At 40.5% G+C, this 14,699-nt stretch overlaps 3 protein-coding genes and 1 long non-coding RNA gene across 5 annotated transcripts in view; all 4 read right to left on the minus strand.

Moving 5' to 3' along the window:
* dus4l (dihydrouridine synthase 4-like (S. cerevisiae)) overlaps positions 1-2,354 on the minus strand; it is a 3,595-nt gene extending 1,241 nt beyond the window's left edge. The window contains exons 1-4 of the mRNA XM_037775334.1: positions 2,014-2,354; positions 1,740-1,861; positions 679-796; position 1 (exon numbers count right to left, since the gene is read on the minus strand). The exon at position 1 is cut by the window's left edge and continues 122 nt beyond it. Coding sequence (XP_037631262.1) covers position 1; positions 679-796; positions 1,740-1,861; positions 2,014-2,099 — 327 coding nt within the window. The 5' untranslated portion in view covers positions 2,100-2,354. The remainder of the gene's footprint in view (positions 2-678; positions 797-1,739; positions 1,862-2,013) is intronic.
* The window catches only part of LOC119491380, a 349,936-nt gene that overhangs the window by 238,621 nt on the left and 96,616 nt on the right, over positions 1-14,699 (minus strand). The gene's annotated exons all lie outside the window — the stretch shown is intronic.
* rflnb (refilin B) lies at positions 5,350-10,496 on the minus strand. Its single transcript, XM_037775336.1, has 3 exons — positions 9,893-10,496; positions 7,086-7,180; positions 5,350-6,810 (listed from the first exon to the last, which is right to left on the minus strand). The coding sequence occupies exons 1-3, from the start codon at positions 10,091-10,093 to the stop codon at positions 6,492-6,494; spliced, it is 615 nt and encodes a 204-aa protein (XP_037631264.1). The 5' UTR covers positions 10,094-10,496; the 3' UTR covers positions 5,350-6,491.
* Positions 11,219-14,699, minus strand: part of vps53 (VPS53 subunit of GARP complex) — a 33,090-nt gene continuing 29,609 nt past the window's right edge. For both annotated transcript variants that reach the window (XM_037775331.1, XM_037775330.1), the window contains exons 21-22: positions 14,036-14,140; positions 11,219-12,708 (exon numbers count right to left, since the gene is read on the minus strand). In XM_037775331.1, the coding sequence (XP_037631259.1) occupies positions 12,541-12,708; positions 14,036-14,140 (273 nt within the window). In that variant the 3' untranslated portion in view covers positions 11,219-12,540. The remainder of the gene's footprint in view (positions 12,709-14,035; positions 14,141-14,699) is intronic.

Below are 14,699 nucleotides of genomic sequence, written 5' to 3' on the forward strand. Positions count from 1 at the left end.
TCTGAAAACACAACAATAAAGTTAATCAAACAACCTAGATAAATAATTCGGAGAGATTTGCAAGTATGTTCGGGGGGCACGGATTTAATAGATCTTTGTACTATCATCCATCATGGTAACACTTAAAGGAATACTTCACCCAAAAAATTAGCAACTTTGTTTTTGTTGCATGCCTCCATGGTGAATGGAGAATCTGAAAAAGGGAATAAATCCTTGATGAAGTCGTGAGCAGTCGTATGCTCAGTACTTCCCAAACACTGGATAAACAAGACTTGGATTATGCTACCCCAGTTGTGTGAGAGTTGTAAACCGATTTTTCATATAGTTTCGCTGTTGTTAAAACTGGACCCCATTTACTTCAATTCATCAAGGATTTACTCCGTTTTTTGCATTCTCCGTTTACCGTGGAGGCATGCCAGAAAAACTAAGTTTTCTTCAAGGATTCAAGGTAACACGTGATGAGTAATCGATATAAAAATAGTCATTTTGTGGGTGAAATATTCCTTTAATTTGTATTCAAAATAATAGGGAAGTAAAAAGAAACATGCTATTTTTATTATTCTATTAGAAATTAATAAGAAACAAACAAACAAACAAACTCTGAGCTTTAATCAAAATGCTGAAATAATTGAGTAATAAAGTCCAAAAGGTATCAAGGCTGAGTGTCAGTAACTGTACCTCTGAGGACAGCCACAGTTGAGGTCAACTCCATCTGAGAAAGGTGCTACCACACAGGCTGCATCAGCCAGCGTCTGGGCATCAGGGGCAGCAAACTGCACTATCAGGGGCCGGTCACCTGAGGAGGAAAAAAAAAGTTTTGGTAATAAAAACAAGGTTATGGCAATATAGCAGTGTGTACAAAGCTCAATTAATACATTCATTTTCATAAACTTCATCTTCATAAACTTTATTTGTTGCAAAAACGATTTGTAAGACTGGCAACTTTGTCAAACTCTAAGGAGGCCTCTGCTCCAATGATCAGGAAACTTAACATTCTTTCAGTTTATGACATAAATATTCATCAGATTTGTGTGTTTATATATAAATATATGTTCTTGCCTTCTTCTCTACAATCATCGTTTAGCAACTTCTTTAAATCTAATTCTCAAATTCATTTACATAATACTAGACAGGTTAATCATCTTCACCTGCCTTTTTACAAAACAAAACATGGCCAGTACTCCCTCAGATATCGTGGTGTACAAATATGGAACACCAAAACACACGTTATCAAGAGCTCGTCGTCCTTAGAACATTTTAAAAGGAAATTATCATCACATTTAATTCATGATGTCTAATTATCTTTTGATATGTTTAGATATATTTTCTTTTCTTCTGCACTGTTTTTTGTTTGTATTTCATTGTTTTTATTGGATTGTTTTCCACTGTTTGGTTAGGTTTTTCTGCACATTTTGTGTACTTCTTGTTGTTGTTTAACTTTTGTTGTATTTTTAAAATTATATTAGTTTAGATCTTTCTTCCTTTTTTGTTATTGTTTATTTTTCCTCCTGTGGGCTTCTTGACCTCTCCTAACACATTTCTTGTTTCATTTTCATTGACTGGATTTTGTGCAGTTTTATATATGTGCAAATAAATAAATAAATAAATATATTCATCATGTGGCAAGGCTGGAATCTTTGTGTAAAGATGTTGTGCATTAGAAGCATATTAGAAGTAGTGGTGGTGCAGGCATCAATACATTATGGCAGTGCACTCTTACAGCCCATATTGCTACTCACTCTCATTGGTTGTGAATTCACTGTCTCTGGCTTTCACAGATCGCATGAAGTCAGGAGCAACTATCATCGGGGTGAAGCAGATATCACAGTTGTATTTCCTCACCAAGGACCTGAATGCAAGCCTATGGAGGAAAAAAATGACTTTATTGAGCAAAGTGTGCAGCAGAGCAGACACACAATAAAGGGTAGTTGTACCTACAGTAGGTCTCATGTTTAAGGCAGGAGAACAGATAGAAAGATAGAGATTATAGAAAGTAAAACAGGCTCCACTTACTTTGAATATCGAACCATTGGAGCACATATCTTCAGGACCTTTCCCTTCTCAAACATGTCCATGATGCTGGTGTTAGAAGTCTTCATTCTCCACAAGTCCACCAGCTAGCACAGCAAGCTAACAAGCGCTATGTATCCAAGAATAAGAGTTTTAGGATGGGTTTCTGTCGTCTGACATCTATTTTCTTTGTTTCAAAGACGAGGACACAGTGGGTATACGCTGTAAAATCCCACACAGTCACATCCAGGTACATAGATAGTTTTACTTCATAATAAACAACGTCGCTGTCCACCATGCGGACAGGAAGCACTACTACGTCACACTCATCCATGCAATGTTGCGTTCAGGTTCTGTGGGGAAAAGATAGTTCTCGAGCAGTCAAAATCAATGAATCACATACTACTGAATTGAGTTAAAGGAATTAGAATAACTTGTTTAAAACAGGCTCATATACACACATGTAGGGGAATACAAACAAATCCAATGTACTCAAAAAGGATATTTATTTTCAGACTTTTATCCGACAGATAAATTATACATAACTATAAAATGTGTAGGCAACATTAATATAAGACAAGATGGAGAAAATTAAATAAATACCAAAGGTTAAGATAAGATAAGATATTCCTTTATTATGGGGGGAAATTTGCAGTGTACAGCAGCAAAGGGGATATCAGATGCATCTTGGTTTTTGCACTATATAGTGCAAAAAACAAGATGCATCTGCTAACACAGTAAAAAAAGACCTAAACAAAGTGTAACAAAATATGAAACATTTAAATAGAAGGAAGTATAAAAAAAGGAGCAGTATATAGAGTATTGACAGTAAACAGACTATTAACAAAATTGCACAAGTGGAAGATGATATTGCATAGTATGAAATACACCTGAGTAGAACTGATAGACAGTTGGTGTACAGTAAAGTGCAGCTCTTGTCAGTTTTCTTGGTGTGTATGTGGTCTACTGGGAGCAGTGCTGGTTGTGGTCTACTGGGAGCAGTGCTGGTTGTGGATAGCGCTCCTTCACACACTTTGGGTGTAACATCCTGTCGCTGAAGGAGCTCTCCAGTGCTGAGATGGTGTCCTGCATGGGGTGGGAGTCATTCTCCATCATGGATGACAGCTTAGCCATCATCCTCCTCTCTCCCACCACCTCCACTGTGTCGAGGGGGCATCCCAGGACAGAGCTGGCCTTCCTGAACAATGAATCACATACTACTGAAGTGAGTTAAAGGAATTAGAATAACTTGTTGAAAACGTGCTCATTACACATACACATGTAGGGGAATACAAACATTTCCAATGTACTCAAAAAGGATATTTATTTTCAGACTTTTATCCGACAGATAACTATACATAACTATAAAATGTGTAAGCAAAATTAGTAGGATAGGATAGCACTTTATTTATCCCCGTATGGAAATTGCAGTTGCACAGAAGCACAGATTCTAACAGAAGAAGTAAGTAAGTGCATAAAATAAGAATAAGGCAGGGCATACAATAAATGAGAGCAAAAAAACACCCCAAAAAACCCAAGAAATAAAACACTACTTAAAAGTTATTGTTAAAAAAGGTAAATAAATATGTGCATTATATATATTATAAATTATGTGCAGTAGCAGTAGTGCAAACATTATATATCAACATGAACAAGACAAACAAAGACAAAACAGTCAGTGTCAGAAAACACTGAGTTGGCTGAGACTGAGGTCTTCACTCAGTAAAAGACAAGATGGAGAAAATTAAATAAATACCAAAAGGTTCAGTGCAACGTTAGTTTATCTTCACTGTTAAACTGACTTTTCTAACTGAGAAACTCTTAGCAGGTTGTGAAAAGCAGCTTCATCAGTGGGTCAGATGTGCAGTGAAAGGACAAAAACAGAAAGACACTGAGAAGATGATGCAAGAGGTTACCCAATACCTACCGTTCCTCAGCTCTCATCAGGTCAGGACTGCCAATGGTGGAGGCTTCTTCTGAGGAAATCCCTCTGGCACAGAAATACTCAAAACATCGAACTCATGGAATAAGCACTGATGCTGCAGCATCAACATTAATATGTTGGAAGTTTTTTGCAGAATAATTAAAAAAGCCAAACTTCTGTCTGATATCAGATGGGGCTTTCTGATATGTTTCCCAGATAACTCTTTTTCTAAAGACTGGGGCTGCATTTGTAATATGACCTACTCTAAGTGTACTTTATACTGATTTTGTATGGTGTAATTTGATACTGGCTCATTGCATGTTATCTCAACTATCCCCATTTTCAGCGTCTCAAGTGTGTAGCGCCAAGTCAACAGGACATCTTTATAAATCCAAATTAAGATCTATAATGCTGAAAATGTGATTTAAGAAGCACAGAATCAATCTTGCTCTGGAATGACAGCAAGTCCCCTGTAGTACTTTCCCTCTCTGGCCACAGGAGGGCATTAAAGCAGTACAATTCTATAAACATCTCTCCTTGTGAGGGGTCTTAGAAAGGACATTTCACCCCAAAAAAATCAAGCATATCTTATTTTATACATTCATATTAACAGATCGATAGCACTATTTTTACCCCGATTGTTTTAGTGAGATTTGTTGAGGTTTGAATTAGGGCTGTCTCAAATACCATTTTTTGGGCTTCGAAGTTTTGATGAGAAATATTCAAAAGGTATTCGAAGCTTTGCGGCATGGTCCTGTTTCAGTGACCGGGATTGTGCCGCTGCCGCACTACCGTACGCACATGCACCTCTACACACAACAAACAGCGATATCTGACTGAGAATAACTAATAATCATTCATGTTGAATGTGAATAATGTTGTGGGATTATTCCTAATTTAAGAGCTATTTGGGATTTATAAATTATTATTACATCCATCCATTATCTGTAACCGCTTATCCTATTCAGGGTCATGGGGGGGCTCCCAGCTGACATTGGGTGAAGGCGGGGTACACCCTGGACAGGTCGCCAGACTATCACAGGGCTGACACATAGAGACATATATATAAAAAAAAAAAGAAGTATTTGAAAACTAATTTGGAGGTTGATTACCATGGCAACAGTCAAAGCTTCGGAGCATTCGGGTCAGCCCTAGTTTGAATAGTTGCACATAGGTAATCTGCTCAATGGCATGTGATTGGTGGCAGTCAAAGCATCAAAAACCTCCTATGTTTCTCTTCTGAAGTACAACGTAAACATTACTTGATAACCCACAAACCACATGAACAGCTTCTTTTATACATGACATCAAAGCGTATTCATTATTTTGTAGGCTAATAAAAAATAATAATTACCTCTATCTGCTGTCATCTTTTAAAACAGACAAGGACTACCTCCTCATAAAATACAAAAATCGTTGAACCGATGAACACTTTATTTCAAACTGGCACTGAATAAGTGACTAATATCAAAAAGAAGCATCAACAGGCACATCAATAAGGCACAAAAGGGCATCACAAAAATATCCCTCGCCATGACTGCAGAGAGACCCGTTAAACAGCTGATAAAAAATCTCAGAACCTGAAACTCCAACAGAATAAATACAATTTCAATCCAAGTCAAGCTAAAGGAAGTGATGGCGGTGGAATGCAGCGTGTTATTTTCACTAGTGAGCCAGTGAGTGATATCAAAAATAATATCCACTTTTTTAGTAAACTCCACACTCGTGATCCATCTATACGACCTACTTGATCAGTTTGTTTAAGCTTACACATCACAGCGAACCGAAAAGTTCCCTTCATCTACCAACATTTACAGAACAACATTATGCATCGCAGCCAGAGGGAAGGTTTGGGAAGAGCTTAGCTTGTGTCTATGTCGTGCAGAAACACACAATACCCTGTGAAGAAACAAAACACGTGTTAAGTATTTTCATCACATCCTTTGTACAGTATGGATAAATTAGTGATTTCTTAGCATGCATCCAAACTCTAGCACCACATTTCATTTTCCTTCCCTCTGCCTTACATACGAGTCACTTTGAACCATGTTCTAAGTTAGCAGTTTTCAAACAACTCTTCTCTAGGATTAAAAACAAATTGAACCGAGGCAGGCCTCACAATTCAAATTTAAAACCAATCACTCTGCATCCTTGACCAACTTGATGTGACATGAGGAGAGACTGCTGAGGGCAAACAGCTATTCTCCTCATCTCAGTCCGTACGAGTCAATTCTATACGTGTCAAATAGGAGGCGTGCCTCTGGAAAACCAACAAGAAGCAAAGTGAAGCATTTAATGAAATATCCATTCCAACTGATAGATCATCCATTGGCAGGAATATAAACATGGAGACATGGGACTGAGTGGATATTTTACCCACTTTGTCCATGCCTTGCCATCTCTGATAGCTGTAACATCAAAGCACAGGTGCTTCCTGTCCACAGCTTAGGAAGGGTACTTAAAAAGATACACAACTGTATAAAGACAGCACAGCAGGTCAATGGCAGCCAGCCTTGTGGGGGAGCTAGAGTATATATGGGCTGTGTGTCCTCCTCCCTCACTGAGGTGGCTCTCTGCGACCGGCCGCCTCCAGCTCCACGCTGGAGAGGAAACGTTTGGATAGCCGGTGGCAGTCGTAGCTCAGCTCCGTGGTGAAGAGGGCGCTGGTTTTCTTGGGGTAGACGATGGTGGTGCTCTTGAAGCGCTGCGGCCGATGGCGAGGCTGGAACTCCAGCTGTGTCTTGTAGTGGCGCCAGGTACTGTGGGGCACGGCCATGATGGTCTGCATGCAGTGTTCAAGGCCTTGGCCCGTAGGCTGCAGGGCCACGCCTTGGATGAAATGGCGGTCCGAGTCGTAGTGCACGGATGAGGTGTATCTGTGGAGGAAGGGAAAGAGTAATGGTTTTATTTGGTGCAAAACAATTGAAGTGAAATTTGTTTCCATCCCAACTGCACCAACACAAGGTCTGTCCAAGTCCACCGTACTCTTCTTCTTTGGTCATGTTCACACTTTGCAGTACTGAGTTGTCTTGGTACATATTGCAGGAAAAACACTACAGCCTGCCTGTCCTCATATAGTATACCATTTTATGCATATCCTCCAGCAGGTCAAATGCTGCACAGAATAAGGTCATATAAAAACCAAACCCACCTTATTTCCTTAGCTGGTAATGGATCAAATGCTATGCCTTCCCCAAAGGACAATGGGTGGAGCTGCTGGAAAGATCCGGTGGGTAAAACTCGAACCTGCAATGCAAAAAAAAAAACTCCCACAGTCAACACACACATATATAAGGAGGCAATACTGTAAAAGTTCTCATAGGTCCAGTTCACTGCTAAAGTTGCTAAAGTGACCCACTTTCTCACAGTTGTCCAGAACATGCAGCATGGTTATGTGGGCCCCACATGGGTTATGCTGGGGGTACCAAGTGGGTATGGGCTCAAAATGGGCATCTTATCTGGGGCCCACTTGGATCAACTAAGTAGGTCCCACATGGGCTCCCCATGTGGGCTACCCGTGTGGGTCCTAGTTGGGTCACTACTGGGAAATTGCCAACATGGAAACTGTGGACAAACCCACTTACAACCCATATTTCAGCCCATGAAGTCCCAATGTAGTCCCCACGTAGAACTTAAAGCTGGGACCAAGATGGGTCTTGGGTATGTTGCCCAGTTGGGGCCCACAAAACACCAATTGTAATCCTGCATGGAATCCATGTGGGCAATTGACATTGGACCATTATGGAACCCGCGGACAATCCCACATAGGGCCCATTTTTCAGCCCTTTTACTTCCCACATGGGCCCCACATACAAATGTTGGCTGGGAGTGTTATTGTCAAAGAACTTCCACAAACATTTGGTTTATTTAACTAGTAATTCATCAAAAACAATGGACATGGTGTGACAAGTTCAGAGCTGTAACGTCCTGTGTGCGGTGATGCAAGACAACCTGCAATTGTAGGATAAACTGTGTGCCTTGTGTTAACTAGCAGGCTTGCAACACTAGATTCCTAGTAGTATATACACTCACCGGCCACTTTATTAGGCACACCTGTTCAATTGCTTGTTAACACAAATAGCTAATCAGCCAATCACATGGCAGTAACTCAATGCATTTAGGCATCTAGAGGTGGTGAAGACGACTTGCTGAAGTTCAAACCGAGCATCAGAATGGGGAAGAAAGAGGATTTAAGTGACTTTGAACGTGGCATGGTTGTTGGTGCCAGACGGGCTGGTCTGAGTGTTTCAAAAACTGCTGATCTACTGGGATTTTCACGCACAACCATCTCTGGGGTTTACAGAGAATGGTCCGAAAAAGAGAAAAAATATCCAGTGAGCGGCAGTTGTGTTTACGAAAATGCCTCGTTGATGTCAGAGGTCAGAGGAGAATGGGCAGAGTGGTTCGAGATGATAGAAAGGCAACAGTAACTCAAATAACCACTCGTTACAACCAAGGTATGCAGAATACCATCTCTGAACGCACAACACGTCCAACCTTGAAGCAGATGGGCTACAGCAGCAGAAGACCACCCGGTACTAGCACCGGACACTTTATTAGGTACACCTTGTACCTAATAAAGTGGCCGGTGAGTGTATATTACACTGCCATTTAAATGTTCAGATGCAATTTGTGGTTGTTTCCCTAACCCCAAAGGGAGTTCATGTATTGCTTAAATCCCAGCATATAGTCAGTGATCATGTCTAAAGTGTTATTGTCAAAGAACTTCCACCAACATTTGGTTTATTTAACTAGTAATTCATCAAAAACAATGGACATGGTGTGACAATTTCAGAGCTATAACTTCCTGTGTGCAGTGATGCAAGACAACCTGCAATTTGTAGGCTAATCTGACCTAAAACATTTCATCATTTGTGTTAACTAGCAGGTAAACTCCTAGTAGTAGTAGGCTGTGCCAAGTCTTCCATATCAAATAAACTGGCATTTAAATGTTCAGATGCAATTTGTAGGATAAACTGCCCTAAAACATTTATCATTTGCATTAACTAGCAGGCTTGCAACACTTAATTCCTAGTAGTAGGATGTGCCAAGTCTTCCATATCAAATATATACTGGCATTTAAATGTTCAGATGCAATTTGTGGTTGTTTCCCTAACCCCAAAGGGAGTTCATATATTGCTTAAATCACAGCAATAGCTGTCTAAAGTGTTATTGTTATTGTCAAAGAACTTCCACAAACATTTGGTTTATTTAACTAGTAATTCATCAAAAACAATGGACATGGTGTGACAATTTCAGAGCTAACTACCTGCAATTTGTGGGATAAACTGCCCTAAAACATTTTGGCTTGCAACACTAAACTCCTAGTAGTAGGATGTGGAAGTCTTCCATATCAAATATACTGGCATTTAAATGTTCAGATACATTTTGTGGTTGTTTCCCTAACCCCAAAGGGAGTTCATATATTGCTTAAATCCCAGCATATAGTCAGTGATCATGTCTAAAGTGTTATTGTCAAAGAACTTCCACAAACATTTGCAATTTCAGAGCTATGACTTCCTATGTGCAGTGATGCAAGACAACCTGCAATGTGTAGGATTAACTGCCCTAAAAACATTGATCATTTGTGTTAACTAGCAGGCTTGCAACACTAAACTAGTAGTAGGCTGTGCAGAGCCTTCCATATCAAATATACTGGCATTTAAATGTTCAGATGCAATTTGTGGTTGTTTACCTAACCCTAAAGGGAGTTCATATATTGCTTAATATATATCTATATATTGCTATAATTTCCTGTGTGCAGTGATGCAAGACAACCTGCAAGTTGTAGGATAAACTGCCCTAAAACATTGATCATTTGTGTATTTTTCCTAGTAGCAGGCTGTGCAGTCTTCCATATCAAATGTACTGGCATTTAAATGTTCAGATGCATTTAGTGGTTGTTTCCCTAACCCCAAAGGGAGTTCATATATTGCAGCATGTAGTAGTGTTACCTACCAGGGAGCCCCTCTCCTCGTCCTCGGACACCGGGCTCACAGCCCCGGCTTTCTCCGCAGCGCCCGGCAGCAGCAGCCAGGCGCTGGGGCTCGGGCTGGGGGGTAATCCGGAGTCCGGACTGTCAAGTCCTCGATCAGCCCTGCAGCTCATATCCAGCGGCTCTCCTTCACATGCATTTGGCAAGTTCAACCTGCCAACCATTTCTGGTTGAAAAGTTGCAAAAGTCCAGCGACCAGATTACGACACAGAGAGAAATATACTTCCAGGTTGCAATTTCCTTTTTGAGTTTGTTGCAAAAAAAGTCCCCACAGTGTGTTGCTGCTAACTTCTCCCCGGACAGGACGCACCTCTGCCCGCTGGAAAGATCATCAACTCCGCGGTGATCCAGTCACACAAAAGGCTTGAAAACACGAAAATTAAAAGCTGTCCTTTTACTTTGACATTAAAAATACCAAAGCATAACACAAGGTGAATGGTTGTGCAGCAGAGAGATGATAGTTTGTCCTCTTTAGAGCTGAGACTGAGAGGATGTGAGGAGGTCCTGCTGCTGCCCGCGGCTCCTCTTCAAACTTCTGCTCCCTCAAAGGGGCCTTCAGATCACATCCACCAACACACCAAAGGAAACGCCCTTGTGAAGCATTTACAGGCTCCTGATTGGATGAGAGGATGAGTGGCAACCAGAGACTGGAGCTGGTCATGGGAACTTTTCCAGCCCCCTCATTCAAAATCCTGGTAAAAATCAGGTTGATGATGATGATGATGATGATTCAGGGCCAAAATACATTTCTGATCTTCTGCTATGTTATGAACCATCCAGACCTCTCAGGTTCATCTGGATCAGGTCTGCTTAGTGTCCCCAGAGTCACAACTAAACATGCAGAAGTTCAGTTTTTATGCACCAAATATCTGGAACAAGCTCCGAGAAACCTGCAGGACCAACTCCAACTCTGAGATCTTTTAAATCAAAGCTTAAAACTTTCCTGTTTGCTGCTGCCTTTTATTAAACCAGATACTGATCTTATACTGCACTAGAGCTCTTACTCTTGTGTGTTAAATTCTATTTTAGTTTCTATCCTAGCTTTTATTTATAGCTTGTTTTTATTTTCTAATCTTTAATGTTTTTATAACTGTTTTAATTATGTCTTAATGTTCTTTTGCACTTTGTCGCAATGTTCTTGAATGTTTATGTAAAGCGCTTTGAATTGCCCTGTTGCTGAAATGTGCTATACAAATAAAGCTGCCTTGCCTTGCCTTGATATTTTTCCTGTTATTGTGCAAATCGAAGCAGTACACACCCATTTGATGAAGCACAAGGGGGGGAAAAAATGGTGCCAATGTTTTTAATAGTGTTCAAAGATTGCTTGTTTATAGCATACAATTCAGACAATACAAACAAACATTTTGTACCTGAAGGCAGGAATGATGTGTACACTAATGCAGTTACATTTACTTGATTTACTACAACTGAGAGACGCTGGCATCAGGGCTGGACTTCAAATAAATAGCTGATTTTCTTCCAGCGACTGATGTACTGTATTTGATAGAGATGTTCCAATACCATTTTTTCCTTCCCAATACCGAATTTCTGGGTTAATAAATGATGGTATCGGTTCAGTGCACAGACTGGCGTACTCGCTGATACCCGATCCCAAATTTTGGGCAGTATCGAACACATTTCTGATACTTGTATCGGAACAACTGCAGTATTTGACATTGCTGAGGATATGTGAGGAAGCAGCTTCACAGACCCAGAAATCACTCAGCAAAGTATTGAGACAAACCCATTTTGTTGCAATTTGCCCCCCTATGGATATGGAGGGATGGATACACTAAAAACAAACCCTTATTTTCAAGGAGACAGAGGATTACATTATCAAAGAATATTTTGAAATGCTAAACAAACAAGACCGACCGCACACATGTGTACACGCGGCCCAAGTTTAAAGACTTCAGCTAGCTGGTTCTAATTTCCAAGTCAACCTAGAGGGATTTTAAATGCCAAGAAGACAAAGCCGGCCTCATGTCTGACTGAAGATGAAGGAAATCCAAAGGTTCTCTTTGTTCCAGATTTGGGGTCTTTGATTCATTTTACGCCACCGTTCACACAAACAATCCAGACACCTATGACGCATGTGGACGGGAGAGATGCACACAAATTTCAACCCGGTATCCCCCACTTGAAATTAAAATAGTTGAGGAAAAACCATGGCTATTGTTGAAATACATTATGTTCAGAAAACATCAACTTTAATTAAGATCAGGCTGCCTGTAATCGTTGTGGATTAGACATGTCCAAGAGAGGCAGCCAGAGGCTCTCTGAGCAGAATCTAGTTAACAGCACTGCAATCGTTCTTTTGAGTGCATGCACTGTGCAATAATGTAGTAATGTTACATAGAAAAGTGGGGAATTACAGAAGTAAATGGCATATGTAACAACGGCAAGTAGCGTCTGAGGAAGTTTCTTCATAATCCAGCATCAGCTCGGGTTCATATTACTGTCAGTCAGAAAAATTCCTTCAACTTTTTTGCACTTCCTCCACGATAACCGAATGGAGCATAATGAAGTCTGTGAGATGAATTACCGCAAGAGACATGACAACCATCCCAGCCGGCAGCCTTTTTAATTTTAAATTTCTGTGTGTGTCCGTTCACAGTCTATTCTTGATGAGTTTCTCTAGTCTGCGAATGCGGGAGGACTCCTGCTCAGGGGTGGGGATGCTGAAGAGAGAGGAGCCGCCATCGGCCCCGGAGGGTGGCGTGGGTAGCCGCTGCCTGAAGAGCTCCAGCATGCTGCTCTGTTCACTGCGCTTCAGACCCTTCACAAACAAAGTACACACAAACACATGGGAAATCACAAAGTATTAAAAAAACCCTCTTAATGCGCAAAACAAGAGGAAAAATTCATACCAGAATTATGTGAAAAATGAACAAAAGATGAGATCACAGTGAGAGAAAATGTTTTATTACAATGTTAAAGTTATAATTCGAGATTTCGGGAAAAACACTTATTTGCTTTTTTTAACGAAAGTTAGTTGAGAAGATAAATGCCAGCATGGCTCTGTCCAAAGGTAACAAAATCTGCCTACCAGCGCCTCTAAAGCTTTCCAATTACATGTTACATCTTGTTTGTTTAATCCACACAAAAACCAAAGTGAAAAAACGACAACTTGTGGTTTTATGGGGGTTATGTGCAGATGTTAATTAGTGAGCTTTAGAGGTTCTGGTAGGCCTTCAAACAGAACCAGGCTGCTGTTTCCCCCTGATAAGCTAATGAGAGTGGTATCGATCTTCTAATCTAACTCTTAACAGGAAAGCAAATAACCGTATTTTCCCAAAATGTCGAACTATTCCTTTAAATTACTGGTAGGCCTATAGTCCAGGTGATGTGTGAAAATGATGTTAACTTTTTCCTAAAAGCATGAAACTTGGCACACTTGTACAGTTTGGGGCGCTGAACATTTTCAGAAATGGGGCTATCGCAAAAATGCCTCATGGTGGCAATGGCAGCCCTTTTACTTTTCGCCATAACCAAATGATGTATTTTGCCTCATATCTCCTGAATCAAACATGATAACATAGAAAAGGATTAAATTAAATGACATGAGGAAATCACAGTATCTGAGAACCTAGGCTACACTTTATAATATCATGTCTGTATGCATGTTGTGCAGAGTTTTAAAAGCTTAATCCATTTGTACATTACAGTGAGTGTAAAGAGACGAACAATATGAGTAGTAGTTGTCTGGAAGGCAGCATTAAAGGTTAAGCTTTTAAAACTCTACACAACATGCATGCAACAGATGTCCTATTATAAAGTCTAGCCTAGGTTCTTAGATACTGTGATTACCTTCTCACAACATCACTGAATTCACCATTAACTGTTCACCTGAACAGTTTAAGATGTTGTATATGGTATCATTGTAATCCTTGACCATTAAAACATGGGGGTAGACATCACCTTTTCTGTGTTATCATGTTTGGTTCAGGAGATATGATGTATAATACATAATTTGATTATGGCAGAAAGTGAAAGGGCCGCTATGAGGCGTTTTTTTTTCAATGACTCCATTTCTAAAAATGTTCAGGACCCCAAATGTGTCCCATATCACCTGGACTAGCATAGTAAAAAAAACAACAACTGACCTTCATGTCCAGAATCTTCTGGAAAGTCTCAGGATTTCCATCAGCCAGGAGCTTGATGTAGTTATCAACAAACACCACTGGTGGTTCATGTGGGGCCATCACCACCTGCGGAAAAGGAGAGTTTAATGTTGGTTTCACCCCTCCCTTCCTTTCCTGTGAACCATCATGAGACGACCCAAGAGATCTTTAAATGATCCCACATGGGGCAGCTACGACCCAAATGAGGAGAAAGGGGGGGGCTACAACTGACAAAACCTAGTAGCTCTAGCTGCAAACAGTTTGAGACTGTGGTTCTATATTTAGGAGCCCACTCCTCACTCTTTTTTTTTTTCCTTTTTACACGGCAATTACTTCATGCATCGGTGGGCAAGAATTGGTTTTACCGGTAATTATTTTGGGGGTATAATGAGTGTGGGCAAAAATCAGCATTAGTCAAGAGCAGGCAGAAAAGGTTTAATGGGGCACATGTCTTTCTGGATTGGATTCTATTGGTTGCTTTTTTTTTTTTCCAACAATAGAGACTGGGTGGAAAACGTGGATCGGGTAGCGTTTGTTGCAGCCGCTACAAGGCAGGCAGACTAACACATGGCTGACAGACCCCCACCTCCCATCTCATGCATACGCATGCAAGCAGGGATCATCTCGCAAAATGTTTCTCCTTTCC

Source organism: Sebastes umbrosus, chromosome 7 (assembly GCF_015220745.1).
Source record: "Sebastes umbrosus isolate fSebUmb1 chromosome 7, fSebUmb1.pri, whole genome shotgun sequence".
NCBI classification, from domain to species: Eukaryota; Metazoa; Chordata; class Actinopteri; order Perciformes; family Sebastidae; genus Sebastes; species Sebastes umbrosus.